The following is a 13,769-nucleotide window of genomic DNA, read 5'->3' on the forward strand; positions in this document are numbered from 1 at the left end:
ACTTGCTTAAATATCTATTTTAACAATTTTTTTTCAAATGTTACCCAAAGCTCCAAGAGCAGTGAAGATAAATGAGTGTGTGTGCATACCTATGTGTTCGTGTTGGTCATCACTAATTTAAGATGTCAACATTTGAACTGCTTGAAAATCTGAACCATTTTGAGCAATGTTGCCACAAGTGGGAAAATACAATTTTTGCTTCATGTATAAAGTTACTAAGTGCTACATAAAGTTGTCTTTAAAGTATTCATAAGTGAATTTTGTACTTACCTTTGGTCTCTGTATTCAAGACTACCTGTTTGGTATATGGTAACATGTCAGAATCTAAAATAATTTAAAATTCAAAGCACTTCTAAGAATTTTTGTTAAGGAATATTTATGTTTAATCCCCCCCCCCCTCTCTCTCTCTCTCTCTGTGTGTGTGTGTGTGTGTGTGTGTGTGTACTTACAAACAGATCATTTTGAGAAACAAATCAATATGCATGTCTATAAATACATTTCTATCTTTTCCTTCCACTGTGTTTAACCATATCAGCAACATAAATCATTTGCATATTGCATTCTGCTCCCCTGCCTCCTGTCTTCACTAGCTTTTTCTTCTCAATATGTATAAACTTTACTTGAAGTCAAACACACATATTCTCTCTATAAGTCATAGTTATTTGCATACCTATACAAATACATTTTATTTACCCCCATTTTTTATAAAAACAGTATCCTGGGGCATATACTAGTCTTCAGTACTCTACATTACATACAAACATGAATATTTTTCTATGGTCAAATTTTTCACCCTATTTATTTTCTTTCTAGTAGTGAGGATTAAACTCAGGACATATGCTGTGTCACTGAGGGACATCCACATTCCCAGACCTAATTTATTTCTTAATAGTTCATAGGATGGAGGGTACTTTATTTATTTAATATTCTTGTACTTGTGGATTTTAAAAATGTTTCATTTTTATTAATCAAGCATTTCAATATTAATTCTAGTTAACATGAATATATCATTTTGCCCTGAAATACACAATAGGAATGCTCTCTGTTGGGACTATCATTAAATATAAGTTTTAACTTCATAACTGATATAACAGACTTATATGAAATGTGCTATATAAATTTCAAAACCAATGATATAAAATATACTAATTTTTGATTATTTGATATTTAGATATCCCAAGGGATACAACAACCACAAAACAAAAATAGAAAATGAAGTAATTCAATATGATAGATCACTGAAACTTTTCATTATATTTTGTTTTCCAATTACAAGTTAAATATATAATAGAGAAAAATAGAAATACCTCATTTACAACAGTGACAAATTGTAAGACACTCAAAACTTTACTAACATTGGAAGAGATGTAAGTAAATCTAATTTATGGAAGAATATGAAATATGACCTAAGTTAACAAGAGTTAAAGTTTATTTCTTCATGGAAAACCAAGACAGTTTAAAGTGAAAAATTTAAGAACTTTGAACTGAAAAACACATTTATAGATTTCCTGGGTTCACACACACACACACACACACACACACACACACACACACACACACACACACAAATACATATACATATGTATAAACTCTCAAGAACATATTAGAAAAGTCATTCATAAAAGGGGATTGATTGTATCAGGTAGTAGCAAATATGAAAAACATATTCAGCTAAAATATCAGGATTAGGACAAGATCTGATCAACTCAGGGAGCAGATGCAGAGGGATCTCTGTAAATTTATAGCTTGCTTGCTTTGCACAGTTAGTTCCAGGTCTAGAAATAGAGCTGTGTAGATAGACCTTGTCTGAAAAGAAAAAAAATCATTCTTTCAATTTTCAAGATCTGTTTAGATTACCATATTGTTGGGATTTCCTGGGTACAGTTTCTCTATAGGAGACACTATCTCTTGGCAGCCATCCTGTTATTCTGACTCCTATCTTTCTTCCATTTTTTCCAGGCTTTTTCCTGAGCTTTATGTTTAGAAGTTGTGTTGTTTGTGTGCCCCATGGGGTTGGGCACACTATGGTCTGTTGAGTTCTACATCTTAACCTACAGTGGTTTTCTGTAATGGTCTAATGGTCTCTGCTGCAGAAAAGTGGGGGTTTTTTTGCCCCTAAACTTTTCTACTAAAACAACATCACAATACCAACATGAATGGGGGAAATCTCACAAAACATTATCCCCAGATAATGAGCTATAAGCAATTATATGCACTACCAGAGAGAGAATCAGTCTTCTTCAGAGACAAATCCCTGTAAAGTTTATTCAGTCCCAAACAGTCAGCTCTAAATGTGTACACATATGAGCTGCAACAAATGACTTACCAAGTTTATATATATATATATATGTGTGTGTGTGTGTGTGTGTATGTATATGCATATATATATATATGTATATGCATATGTATATATGTACACATAAACACACTATGAGGCCATGAATTTGAGGAGTAATGATGGGGGGGCAGTTGATAGGATTTGGAGAGAGGCTGCAGAGGATAAAATTGTATAAATAATATATATATATGCACTGAGTTCTCCAAAAGTAAAGAATTCATATGGATAATAAAGTCTTAATTTTATAGGCAAATAGTTTAGCAATGATTAGCTATAAATATCATCACTCATATTTATTTTATTTTGTTTTATTTTATTTCATTTTTGTTTACCTGTGACTATTTTTAAAGCCTAAAATTGTTCTTAAGACCTCATTGTACAACAACCCAAAGAACCATTATTATTATTTATTTTGGTAATGAAATATCTAGCTAAAATGCTTGATAATGTTAAATAACTGTTGAACATGCAGTAAATTTGTGTATTTTTTAGCCATAAAAGTATTCAATCCTTAACTTAACTAATTTTGATTTTATTACTTTAAAAGATACTTTTTTATATATATACATATATGTATATATGTGTGTGTATGGGTATATATGTATATTTACATGTGTAAACATAAAATTACACATATATGCAAATATAAATGTAAATGTATACATTACTATATATATAATATATAATTTTATATCATATATTTAGGGGTGATATTTTAAAATATATCATATATATTTATATATATAAATGTATATATTAAATATATAACATAATAAATGTAAATGTAAATATAAATTGAAATATAATTATATGTAAGCTTATATATTTTTTTGTATTCTTTTTTTATTCGATATAATTTTTTATTTACATTTCAAATGATTTCCCCTTTTCTAGCCCCCTACTCCCCGAAAGTCCCATAAGCCCCCTTCTCTCCCCCTGTCCTCCCACCCACCCCTTCCCACTTCCCCGTTCTGGTTTTGCCGAATACTGTTTCACTGAGTCTTTCCAGAACCAGGGGCCACTCCTCCTTTCTTCTTGTATCTCATTTGATGTGTGGATTATGTTTTGGGTATTCCAGTTTTCTAGGTTAATATCCACTTATTAGTAAGTGCATACCATGATTCAACTTTTGAGTCTGGGTTACCTCACTTAGTATGATGTTCTCTGGCTCCATCCATTTGCATAAGAATTTCATGAATTCATTGTTTCTAATGGCTGAATAGTACTCCATTGTGTAGATATACCACATTTTTTGCATCCACTCTTCAGTTGAGGGATATCTGGGTTCTTTCCAGCATCAGGCAATTATAAATAGGGCTGCTATGAACATAGTAGAGCATGTATCCTTATTACATGGTGGGGAGTCTTCTGGGTATATGCCCAGGAGTGGTATAGCAGGATCTTCTGGAAGTGAGGTGCCCAGTTTTCGGAGGAACCGCCAGACTGATTTCCAGAGTGGTTGTACCAATTTGCAACCCCACCAGCAGTGGAGGAGTGTTCCTCTTTCTCCACACCCTCTCCAACACCTGCTGTCTCCTGAATTTTTAATCTTAGCCATTCTGACTGGAGTAAGGTGAAATCTCAGGGTTGTTTTGATTTGCATTTCCCTAATGACTAATGAAGTTGAGTATTTTTTAAGATGCTTTTCTGCCATCTGAAGTTCTTCAGGTGAGAAAGTGGCAGGTTATAAAATCAACTCAAGCAAATCAGTGGCCTTCCTATACTCAAAGGATAAGCAGGCTGAGAAAGAAATTAGGGAAATGACCCCCTTCACAATAGCCACAAACAGTATAAAGTATCTTGGGGTGACTCTTACCAAACATGTGAAAGATCTGTATGACAAGAACTTCAAGACTCTGAAGAAGGAAATGGAAGAAGACCTCAAAAAAATGGGAAAACCTCCCATGCTCATGGATCGGTAGAATCAATATAGTTAAAATGGCCATTTTGCAAAAAGCAATATACAGATTCAGTGCAATACCCATCAAAATCCCAACTCAATTCTTCACAGAGTTAGAAAGAGCAATTATCAAATTCATCTGGAATAACAAAAAACCCAGGATAGCTAAAACTATTCTCAGCAACAAAAGAAAATCTGGGGGAATCAGTATCCCTGACCTCAAGCAATACTACAGAGCAATTATGTTAAAAACTGCATGGTATTGGTACAGTGACAGGCAGGAGGATCAATGGAACAGGATTGAAGATCCAGAAATGAACCCACACACCTATGGTCACTTGATCCTCGACAAAGAGGCTGAAAACATCCAATGGAAAAAAGATAGCCTTTTCAACAAATGGTGCTGGTTCAACTGGAGGTCAGCATGCAGAAGAATGCGAATTGATCCATCCTTGTCTCCTTGTACTAAGCTCAAATCCAAATGGATCAAGGACCTCCACATAAAGCCAGACACTCTGAAGCTAATAGAAAAGAAACTGGGGAAGACCCTTGAGGACATCAGTACAGGGAGGAAGTTTCTGAACAGAACACCAATAGCATATGCTCTAAGATCAAGAATTGACAAATGGGACCTCATAAAATTACAAAGTTTCTGTAAGGGAAAGGACACCATCAAGAGGACAAATCGGCAACCAACAAATTGGGAAAAGATCTTCACCAATCCTACATCAGATAGAGGGCTAATATCCAAGATATATAAAGAACTCAAGAAGTTAGACTCCAGAAAACCAAACAACCCTATTAAAAAATGGGGTACAGAGTTAAATAAAAGATACTTTTGTTATGAGGAAAGAACCATTTGACTATTCACCAGCTGTGGGATATTTGTCTCTGTCTTTTTTGTGTAAATGTAGATAAAACTAAATTTGATTTTGATTTTCTGATTTGTTTTTTAAAACATTTTAATTTTAAAATTATAATTAGATCATTTCCATTTTCTTTTATTCCATTTAAACCCCCAATATACTTTCTTTGCTGTCTTTCAAAGTCATAGTCTATTTTTCTTTAATGACAGTTATATACATATGTATTAGTTTGTATACATACATATTTACATACGTAAATATACCATGTATAGTAATTCTTGCATGTATATTCTCAAAAATGAACATTGGCTATTTGAATTGATGTGTTCTTCCCAGAGTAAGACTATTTCTTCCACTCTCAATATTCCTTTGTTTCCTGTAGTATTTTTTATTTATTTATTTATCTTTTGGCTTTGTTGGTTTTGTGTGAGTGAGTGTGTATGTGTGAGGTGTGCAGGTGCCGTGTGTGGTGTGCGGTGTGTAGTGTATGTGTGAGTGTGTAGAGTTGAGGGTTCATCACCTTTACCTGTCTACTTTAGTATGTCTGTCAGTACAGTCCTTGTTCAGGTCATATTTAGGTAACCATGTTGATGAGACCTCATAAGTGTAGTGCATTTGGCATTTGAAGATACAATCCCATGGAAGGTTTCCTATTCCTCTGGTTGCTAGTCTTTCTGCTCCCTTTTTTTTAGTGACCCCTGAGCTTTATTTAAGTGCAGGAGTTTTGTTATAGGCGTGTCAGTTCAGACTGGACTTCACATCTCTATATTTTGTTACATAATGATTTTTCTATAATAATCTGTCTATTGCAAAGAGAGGTTTTCTTGATGAGGGAAGAGAACTATACTTATCAATGTGCATAAGACAATTATTTGAGTGTAGTTAGGGATTGTTTAATAACACAGACCTCCTTTATTCCTGTCCCACTGTTTTGATTTTTAACATTATTTATTCTTTCCCAAACTGTCTACATTATCATTAAATGGTGCCATTTTTCCACTAGAATCATGAATATATTTTAAATAGCATGGTCATTTAAATCATACTTATTTTACTCCCCAGGTTTGCAAAAATAAAAATCTAACATATAAATCTGAAGATATTTTCCAGGACATTTTTTAATATTATAGGTGTGTCTTATAATTTTTGGTTAACAATGCAATATACTACCTTATAGACAATAGAGTATAATAAGATTTTAATTAATTTTAGATTACTTCTGGCTAACAATCTCTGTTTATTGCTCAGTGTAATTGTGGGTACTGGAATCTTAAAGTGGTGTGTTTGTTCTTGATGTACCTCTGGTCTTTTTTTTTCTTTTTTTTTCTTTTTTCATTTTTTCCAAGAAGTTTCTTCAAAATAAGACCCAAGTCATAGCATTACTTCAGCTGTAATCCCACATTATCCTTAGAATGTTTTTATAATATATTTAGTTATTTGTGTGTTGGGGGGGTACACATACTTGCCGTAGCACATGTATGGAGATTAGAGTATGGTTGGTGGAAGTTGGTTCTCTGTTTCAACCATATGGTTCTTAGGAATGAATTCAGGTCAATAGGCTTGTGGCAATTACCTTTACCTCATGAGTCATCTGAATGGCTCCATAATTGTGAATTACAGGAAATACAGGAGCCTTATCACGTTGCCAATATAGTACAAAGTAGGGGAAGTATTCCATGATTTTGTGATTGGGTCTTAGCATCTTGGCAAATATACAGACCTTTGATCTTTACTCTTATTTTTTGCTATCAAACAGGGAAGCCCAGGAATGTTGGAGGGGCTATTTTTCTTTGCACAATTCAGAGGCTAGGGGGAGCTTTAATGTTCTGTCACTTGCTCCAGTTATTTTCACTAATAGCTATGATTCTCTGCTGTTCCATGCTTGGGGAAGAGGTTTCCACCATGACATCAACTCTCTGAGGAATCTGAGACCTGTGGAGCTTCAGTAGGTTTAGCGGTGTTCTGTTTATAATAATGAGATTGATGGCTAAACCCTCTTTCATGAGACTGAAAAAGATGGCCCTGGCTCTAGAAATGTAACTATTTAAAATGTTATTTGTAGAGTCCTATGGAAATGTTAATTCCTTTGGTATTCAGTAATTGATGAATATTTAATCTGTAAAAAAGACTACTGAGTTAACAGCAATAGAATAATTGTGGCCAGGCAGTGGTGGCACATGCCTTTATTCCCAGCACTTGTTAGGCAGAGGCAGGAGGATTTCTGAGTTCGAAGCCAGCCTGGTCTACAACGTGAGTTCCAGGACAGCCAGGGCTACACAGAGAAACCCTGTCTCGAAAAATACCAAAAAAAAAAATTGTATTTATTACACACTTTTAGCATGTGATATGTTATAATATACATTGTCATTCATTGCCTCATTTAATCTTTATTATCTAAATAAATATTGCTAGCCCAATTTTTAAAAAAAATAAGTGCAGCAACTGCTCAAAAACACAAAACTGGTATCTTTAAGTGTTCAAATCTAGAGCTTTAATTCTTTATGACTCTGGGATATTAATATCAACATTAAGAATGAAGGTATGGGCTGAGAAACACCTTAAGAAATGTTCAACATCATTAATCATTAGGGAAATGCAAATCAAAACAACCCTGAGATTTCACCTCACACCAGTCAGAATGGCTAAGGTCAAAAACTCAGGAGACAGCAGGTGCTGGCCAGGATGTGGAGAAAGAGGAACACTCCTCCACTGCTGGTGGGATTGCAAGGTGGTGCAACCACTTTGGAAATCAGTCTGGCGGTTCCTCAGAAAACTGGGCATGTCACTTCCTGAGGACCCTGTTATACCACTACTGGGCATATATCCAGAGGATTCTTCAGCATGCAATAAGGACACATGCTCCACTATGTTCATAGCAGCCCTATTTGTAGTAGCCAGAAGCTGGAAAGAACCTAGATGTTCTTCAGTGGAGGAATGGATACAAAAAATGTGGTATATTTACACAATGGAGTACTATTCAGCCATTAGAAACAATGAATTCATGAAATTTTTAGAGAAATGGATGGAGCTGGAGAACATCATACTAAGTGAGGTAACCCAATCTCAAAAGATCAATCATGGTATGCACTCACTGATACGTGGATATTAGCCTAGAAACTTTGAATACCCAGGATATAATCCACAAATTAAATGATGTCCAAAAAGATTGGAGGAGTGGCCCCTGGTTCTGGAAAGACTCAGTGCAAGAGTATAGGGGAATTCCAGAACAGGGAAGTGGGAAGGGGTGGATGGAGGAACAGGGGGACGGAAGAGGGCTTATGGGACTTGTGGGGAATGGGGACCCAGAAAAGGGGAAATCATTTGCAATGTAAATAAAAAAAATTAAAAAAAAAAGAATGAAGGTATGGCATGATATTTAGAACATTAAAGGTAAAAGACTCCTGGAGTAAGGTATTCCAGATTTTTGAGGTGTAGTAGAGGTATGGCATATAAGGTTGAGGTTCATTCCCAATTTGTACTTGTGGTCAGAGCCATCTGTTCTATGCTTATATAGCAGAAATGTGGGCTTCCCAGAGACCATCAGCCAGAGGTATAGATGCCTCAAGGGATAACACAAAGTCAGGTGAAAGGGGGGAGTCATCCTGGGCGGTGGGAGGTTTACATATTCCGATATATGTGACTTGAAGATCAGAAGTTACTGATGTGCCTTGGTTCACATAGCTGCTTTGTTATCAATCCTTAGAATCAGGTGAGATATTTAAATCACCCATCCTGGTCTTCTGCATGTAAGGAATGAATTGTTTGTTCTGAATGGCAGTAAATTAACCATGCCTGTTGCATCCACCCTCGCCGGCAAGGAATGACGCAACACAGGAAGATCTTCTTCAAGCAGTTTACTCAGGACCCTTGTACTTCTTCTCCTTCTTCTCCTTCTTCTGACCCCGAGAGAATCAGCCCAGCCCTTAAATACTAATAGCCAGCCAATCAGGCTTAGCCATGTGGGCATTGCTGATAGGTTGTATCCACGTGGAAGGCGCAAGACTCAACAGGCTCCACCCAAATAAGGACTTGTTAACAGTTAACGACAATTAACGACAGTTAACAACAGTTAACGGGCAAGCAGCTCCCTACACATGCCCACCATAACACATTGATTAAAACACTTCCATGGTTATGAGGGTGATACCTCATAAATGGGTTATGAGTACAGTGGTGGCTGTTTCATGACAAAAATTCCAATATCCAAATGAGTTAGTCCACAGGTTAATATCAAGAGACTATGTAAACAGATGTCTCTTTTGTGCATTCAAGTCTCCCAATCCGGCAACTGCTTATATGTGATATCTATGTCCAAAGGGAAAGAAACTGAAGCTTATAGACTGGCATTATGTTGATTTTGCATGAACATTTTACAAAAACCTGCTCCATGAGGGGAGAACCAAACTATAAAATGAAGCTGGATGCTAAAGAACTTGGAGGGAAACAACTTGTATAAATCTTCAAATTAATGCAGTTTATTTCAATAGTATCAGGACCAATACCTAGTAGAAAAAACAGACAATGTAAATATTCATAACTTTTAATTATTTGATTCCTTGGTGTTTTTCCAAACTATTTTTAGAAGAACAGCTATTCTGAGACTTGATCTGTGCACTTGAAACTTTGTTCACACAATGGTCTGTCATAAGGAAGTACGGATGAGACAGTGAAATGTGGCATATGTTCACTAGGCAAGGAAGGGACAGAAATGATGTAGGGGCACTATTAACCATAGCAGACAGTAGCTTAGAGAAGAAATATTTCAAATAAGTGGAATTGGGGCCTAGAAAAACATCTGCAATTTTATACAAACACATAGACCCAGATAAACTGTCTAAGAAAACAACTTTCTGAATGGTAGAGAGATGGAATCAGATGGAGTCATTCATTCATGTGGTAAAGGTAACTTGCTAAGGGCCCCACCAACCAAAATACAGTTCCTCCACCAATCTACTAAGACTAGTGTTAGAGTACCCTGAAAAAAGCTGTGCATATTCAGGCAGCTTAAGTATTATGGTGCTGACACATAGTTAAACAATTAGCAAGGATTTATTTTTATCTGATCAGTCCATTAGCTCTATCACTTATTAAACAGAACACCAGATTCTAGAGGGATATGATGCAGGATCAAAAAAGGTTTAGAAATGGAAACATTCTCTGTACCTACGGTACCTTCGCCTAAGACTGTGGTGGATAAAAATTCTGCCTTTGGGTAATGGCAAATCAGATGGTACTTAATATTGTCTCCATAATTGAAAGTGTAGAACTGAGACTTTAAAAAGTTGGGTAAACTCTGAATTTCAGCCTGGAAATATGATCACCCAAACATAGTTTTGTTTTGCACCACATGGCCTGAAGAGGAATGAGATGACTTTAAGACATTTCCACAAGCTGCAGTTTTACAAAGACACACCTACTTCAGCTAGATACAAGGAGTCATTTATATGTCTAAATGGCAAGTAAGAAAGTACACAAGACTGTCGGGATTTATCTCAGAGGACATACAATAATGCTAGTCTGTTTATCAGGATCTATTTTCTAAGCCTTCTACATATTTTGTTTTTACTTTCTGCATTGGGGTAGGAGGAATCGGTGATCAGTGAATATAAAAGTACTTATAACTAATCACATATGAATTTCCTCCAAAATGACATTAGAAAATGAGGCCATTTATCTTTGAATAAAATAAGTGTGTGGGCTTTTGCCTGCCCCCACCACCTCTATGCGAGAGCACAGCAGGTCAGCTTTCATTTTCCCTTCCTCTCAAAATGCCCAGAGGGACCATATTTTTGTTTAATGACCTTCAGAATGATTCTTTAGAAATCTGAGGCTATCAGTGTTGGAAGCAATGCGAAAATAATTGTGGATTATTGTTGTATGACGTTAGTGGCAGCTGGACCGATTTTTTTCCTCTCTGTTTAGACTTTTCTTCATTTTCCCAGAAACCTTATATCCCAAGGTTTAGCTCAGAAGCAAATCTCATATAGGTGATAAACCTTGCCAGACATGCTATGTAATATAATTTCAGACAGACTCTTAACTGTTCTTCAGGAAGACCCCAGGGAGTAAAGCAGCCTTATATCTAGATGTCCTCCATTGTATTACTTTTATTTACTCTCTATATGTGAAAATGTGTTTGGATAGTTATAGTAGACATATCTCTTGAATACTATACCTACGAACTTAAGTGCAAATTTTTGAGCTTTGTTGCCAAATCACAAAAATAGTTAAAGTGAAAAACTAATAAATAGGTACTTGCTCTCACAAATAATTTATAAACGTTTATGGACACTCACAGCTGGGGACTGAGAGTCAACACAGATTTCAACATTTTGTGAGTGCTTGAGATATGTGTATGGAATGTCGGGGTAAGGAAGAGTAGATGCAGATGTTACATATACTACAGTGGGTAAAAGAAAAAATACTTTCAGCTATTGTCTACATAATCCACTTTGTAATCAATTTTATAAATGCCTCAACTGACACTCAGAAGAAAGATGATAAAAATAATTTTGACTTAACTGTTCAGTACTCCTTTGTAGCTACCTGCTATGCTTCCATTAATATTTGTACAGTGACGGCCTAACAATTTAGCTAAAACATTCCAGTTGAAAGGGGAGAGACTTAGAGCAATATATAAAAGTAGTTTGAGAAAATTTCCAAATCAAAGCTACTTGCCTGAGTATTCTTCTATACTTGGTGGCTAAATACCTGTCCCTCACTGGAAAAGGATTATACATTCCTTTCTTGGGAAGTTCAAAGTAGCATCAGGACTTTCACATCAAAAGGAAAGGAGAATTTGTTTCGAAAATAAAAATTTCTTCTTTTTTTTCATGTATCAATAAATTCACACAGAAAGTAGTTGATTTCTCTCTGCTGTTACTATACCAAAGTTCATCTTCATTTTCTGGGTTTCTAAGGAAATTCTGAACTCTGATTTTCTAGATTCCATTCTATCACCTTTGACCACAAGTAAGGAGAGTCTGAGATATCAGTATTTTGTTTGTTTGTTTGTTTGTTTGTTTGTTTTGAGGGGTTGTTGTGTATTTGAGTTTTTAACAACAGAGAATATCTAATAAAACACTTGCATACTTCAATGTTACTGTAAAAGCCAATAAATGCTTTGTGATACTTCAGATTCCCATCAAATATGCTACATGGCCAAAAGAACCATTGGCCCTTGGGACTCTTAGGAAAGGCCCATATCAATTAGAAAGAACAGGACATTAAAATAATATTTAGGAACACTTAACATTACTTTGTGAGTTTTGCATACTGTGAGCTTGCTTGCTTTTCTGATTTTGCTTAGTACCTCTGAAGTCCAGTTGCTTTAGGAGTCAAGTTTTAAAGTGACTCCTGATGTTGTAACTAATGATATTTGAACTGGATGCAATAATATGCATCTAAGATATTGCCTGGACATTGTTTAAACTTCTTAGTTACACATTTGGAAAAGCATGTGGAAGAATACAACCATGCAATTTTACCTTGCCAATTCTAAGTCTTAGGCGTGTGAATATTTATTTTTCACTTATGACTATTTTCCCTGCAGGAATGCAAGCCAAAAATGTGGAGAAGCATAATAATACAGAAGGGAAATGCTCTTCTCATCCAAGAAGTTCAAGAAGAGGACGGAGGAAATTATACATGCGAACTTAAATATGAAGGAAAACTTGTAAGACGAACAACAGAATTGAAAGTTACAGGTAGGATCTCGTTCAACCACAATATAACAAATGAAATTTTAAGTACAACTTGATTTGATGAAAAAGAGTTTTGTTCAAAGAGACAACTTCCCATACACATAAAATTGGCAGCAAATCAAGCTGTTGGCAATATCACTATTAATAAGTGCCAGTGAAAAAAAGATATATGTAGAACATGTGTGATTAGAGGTCAAGGGCTCATTGGCTGCCTATGTGTCCTCTGCTGTTATGAAACGTTCTTAATTCTTCAAGCTGCTGCTGATTGTGAATGTAGAACTTTGAAAAGATGCTGGAACCATTCTGAGATGTTGACTTAACTCGTGTGAAATCTCTTTGTGAAAAGTAGGCAACAACTACTTTTAGATTGGGGATTTTTGAAGAGTTTTGGAATGAAATCTGTTGAACTTCATTTACACAAAATTCTTTATGTTAGGGTTCTTGGATAAAACAACTCCAAGTGAGAGAAAGAACAAATGAGTAGGAGCCCAACGGAATTTAAAATACTGTCACAGAATACTCTTACCAGGTAGATACTTTAGGAATTGACCTCAACCACATAGGATGGAATCTAAACCTATGATAATATTTTTCACAAGAGATATGGTACATCCCAAGAAATGTTGTGATAATAGCTCACTTTTCTTTGTTCATCTGCAAATCTTGGTTAATTTACCTGTAAACCAGTTGGGTAGTTCTTACCTAAAATGTTTGGACCAGAAGTCACTCATAATTCAGTTCTTAAAATTTTTGGATATTTACCTATAAATAATGAAACAACTTAGAGATGAGACTCAGGTAAATGCAAAATTAATTTACATTATATAAGATGCCTTATACAAATAACATGTCAGTAATTGTATACAATATTTTATTATGATCCATTACATGATGTTAGGTATGGACCTTTTCTGTGGAATCATCTTGGCATTCAATAAGCTTTTGATTTTGTAGCATTGAGA

The 13,769-nt window shown here is 35.4% G+C and overlaps 1 protein-coding gene across 1 annotated transcript in view; it reads left to right on the forward strand.

Annotated features, from left to right (window-relative positions):
• The window catches only part of Il1rapl2 (interleukin 1 receptor accessory protein like 2), a 690,466-nt gene that overhangs the window by 107,766 nt on the left and 568,931 nt on the right, over positions 1-13,769 (forward strand). The window contains exon 4 of the mRNA XM_052170310.1: positions 12,657-12,810. Coding sequence (XP_052026270.1) covers positions 12,657-12,810 — 154 coding nt within the window. The remainder of the gene's footprint in view (positions 1-12,656; positions 12,811-13,769) is intronic.

Source organism: Apodemus sylvaticus, chromosome X, assembly GCF_947179515.1.
Source record: "Apodemus sylvaticus chromosome X, mApoSyl1.1, whole genome shotgun sequence".
Taxonomy (NCBI): domain Eukaryota; kingdom Metazoa; phylum Chordata; class Mammalia; order Rodentia; family Muridae; genus Apodemus; species Apodemus sylvaticus.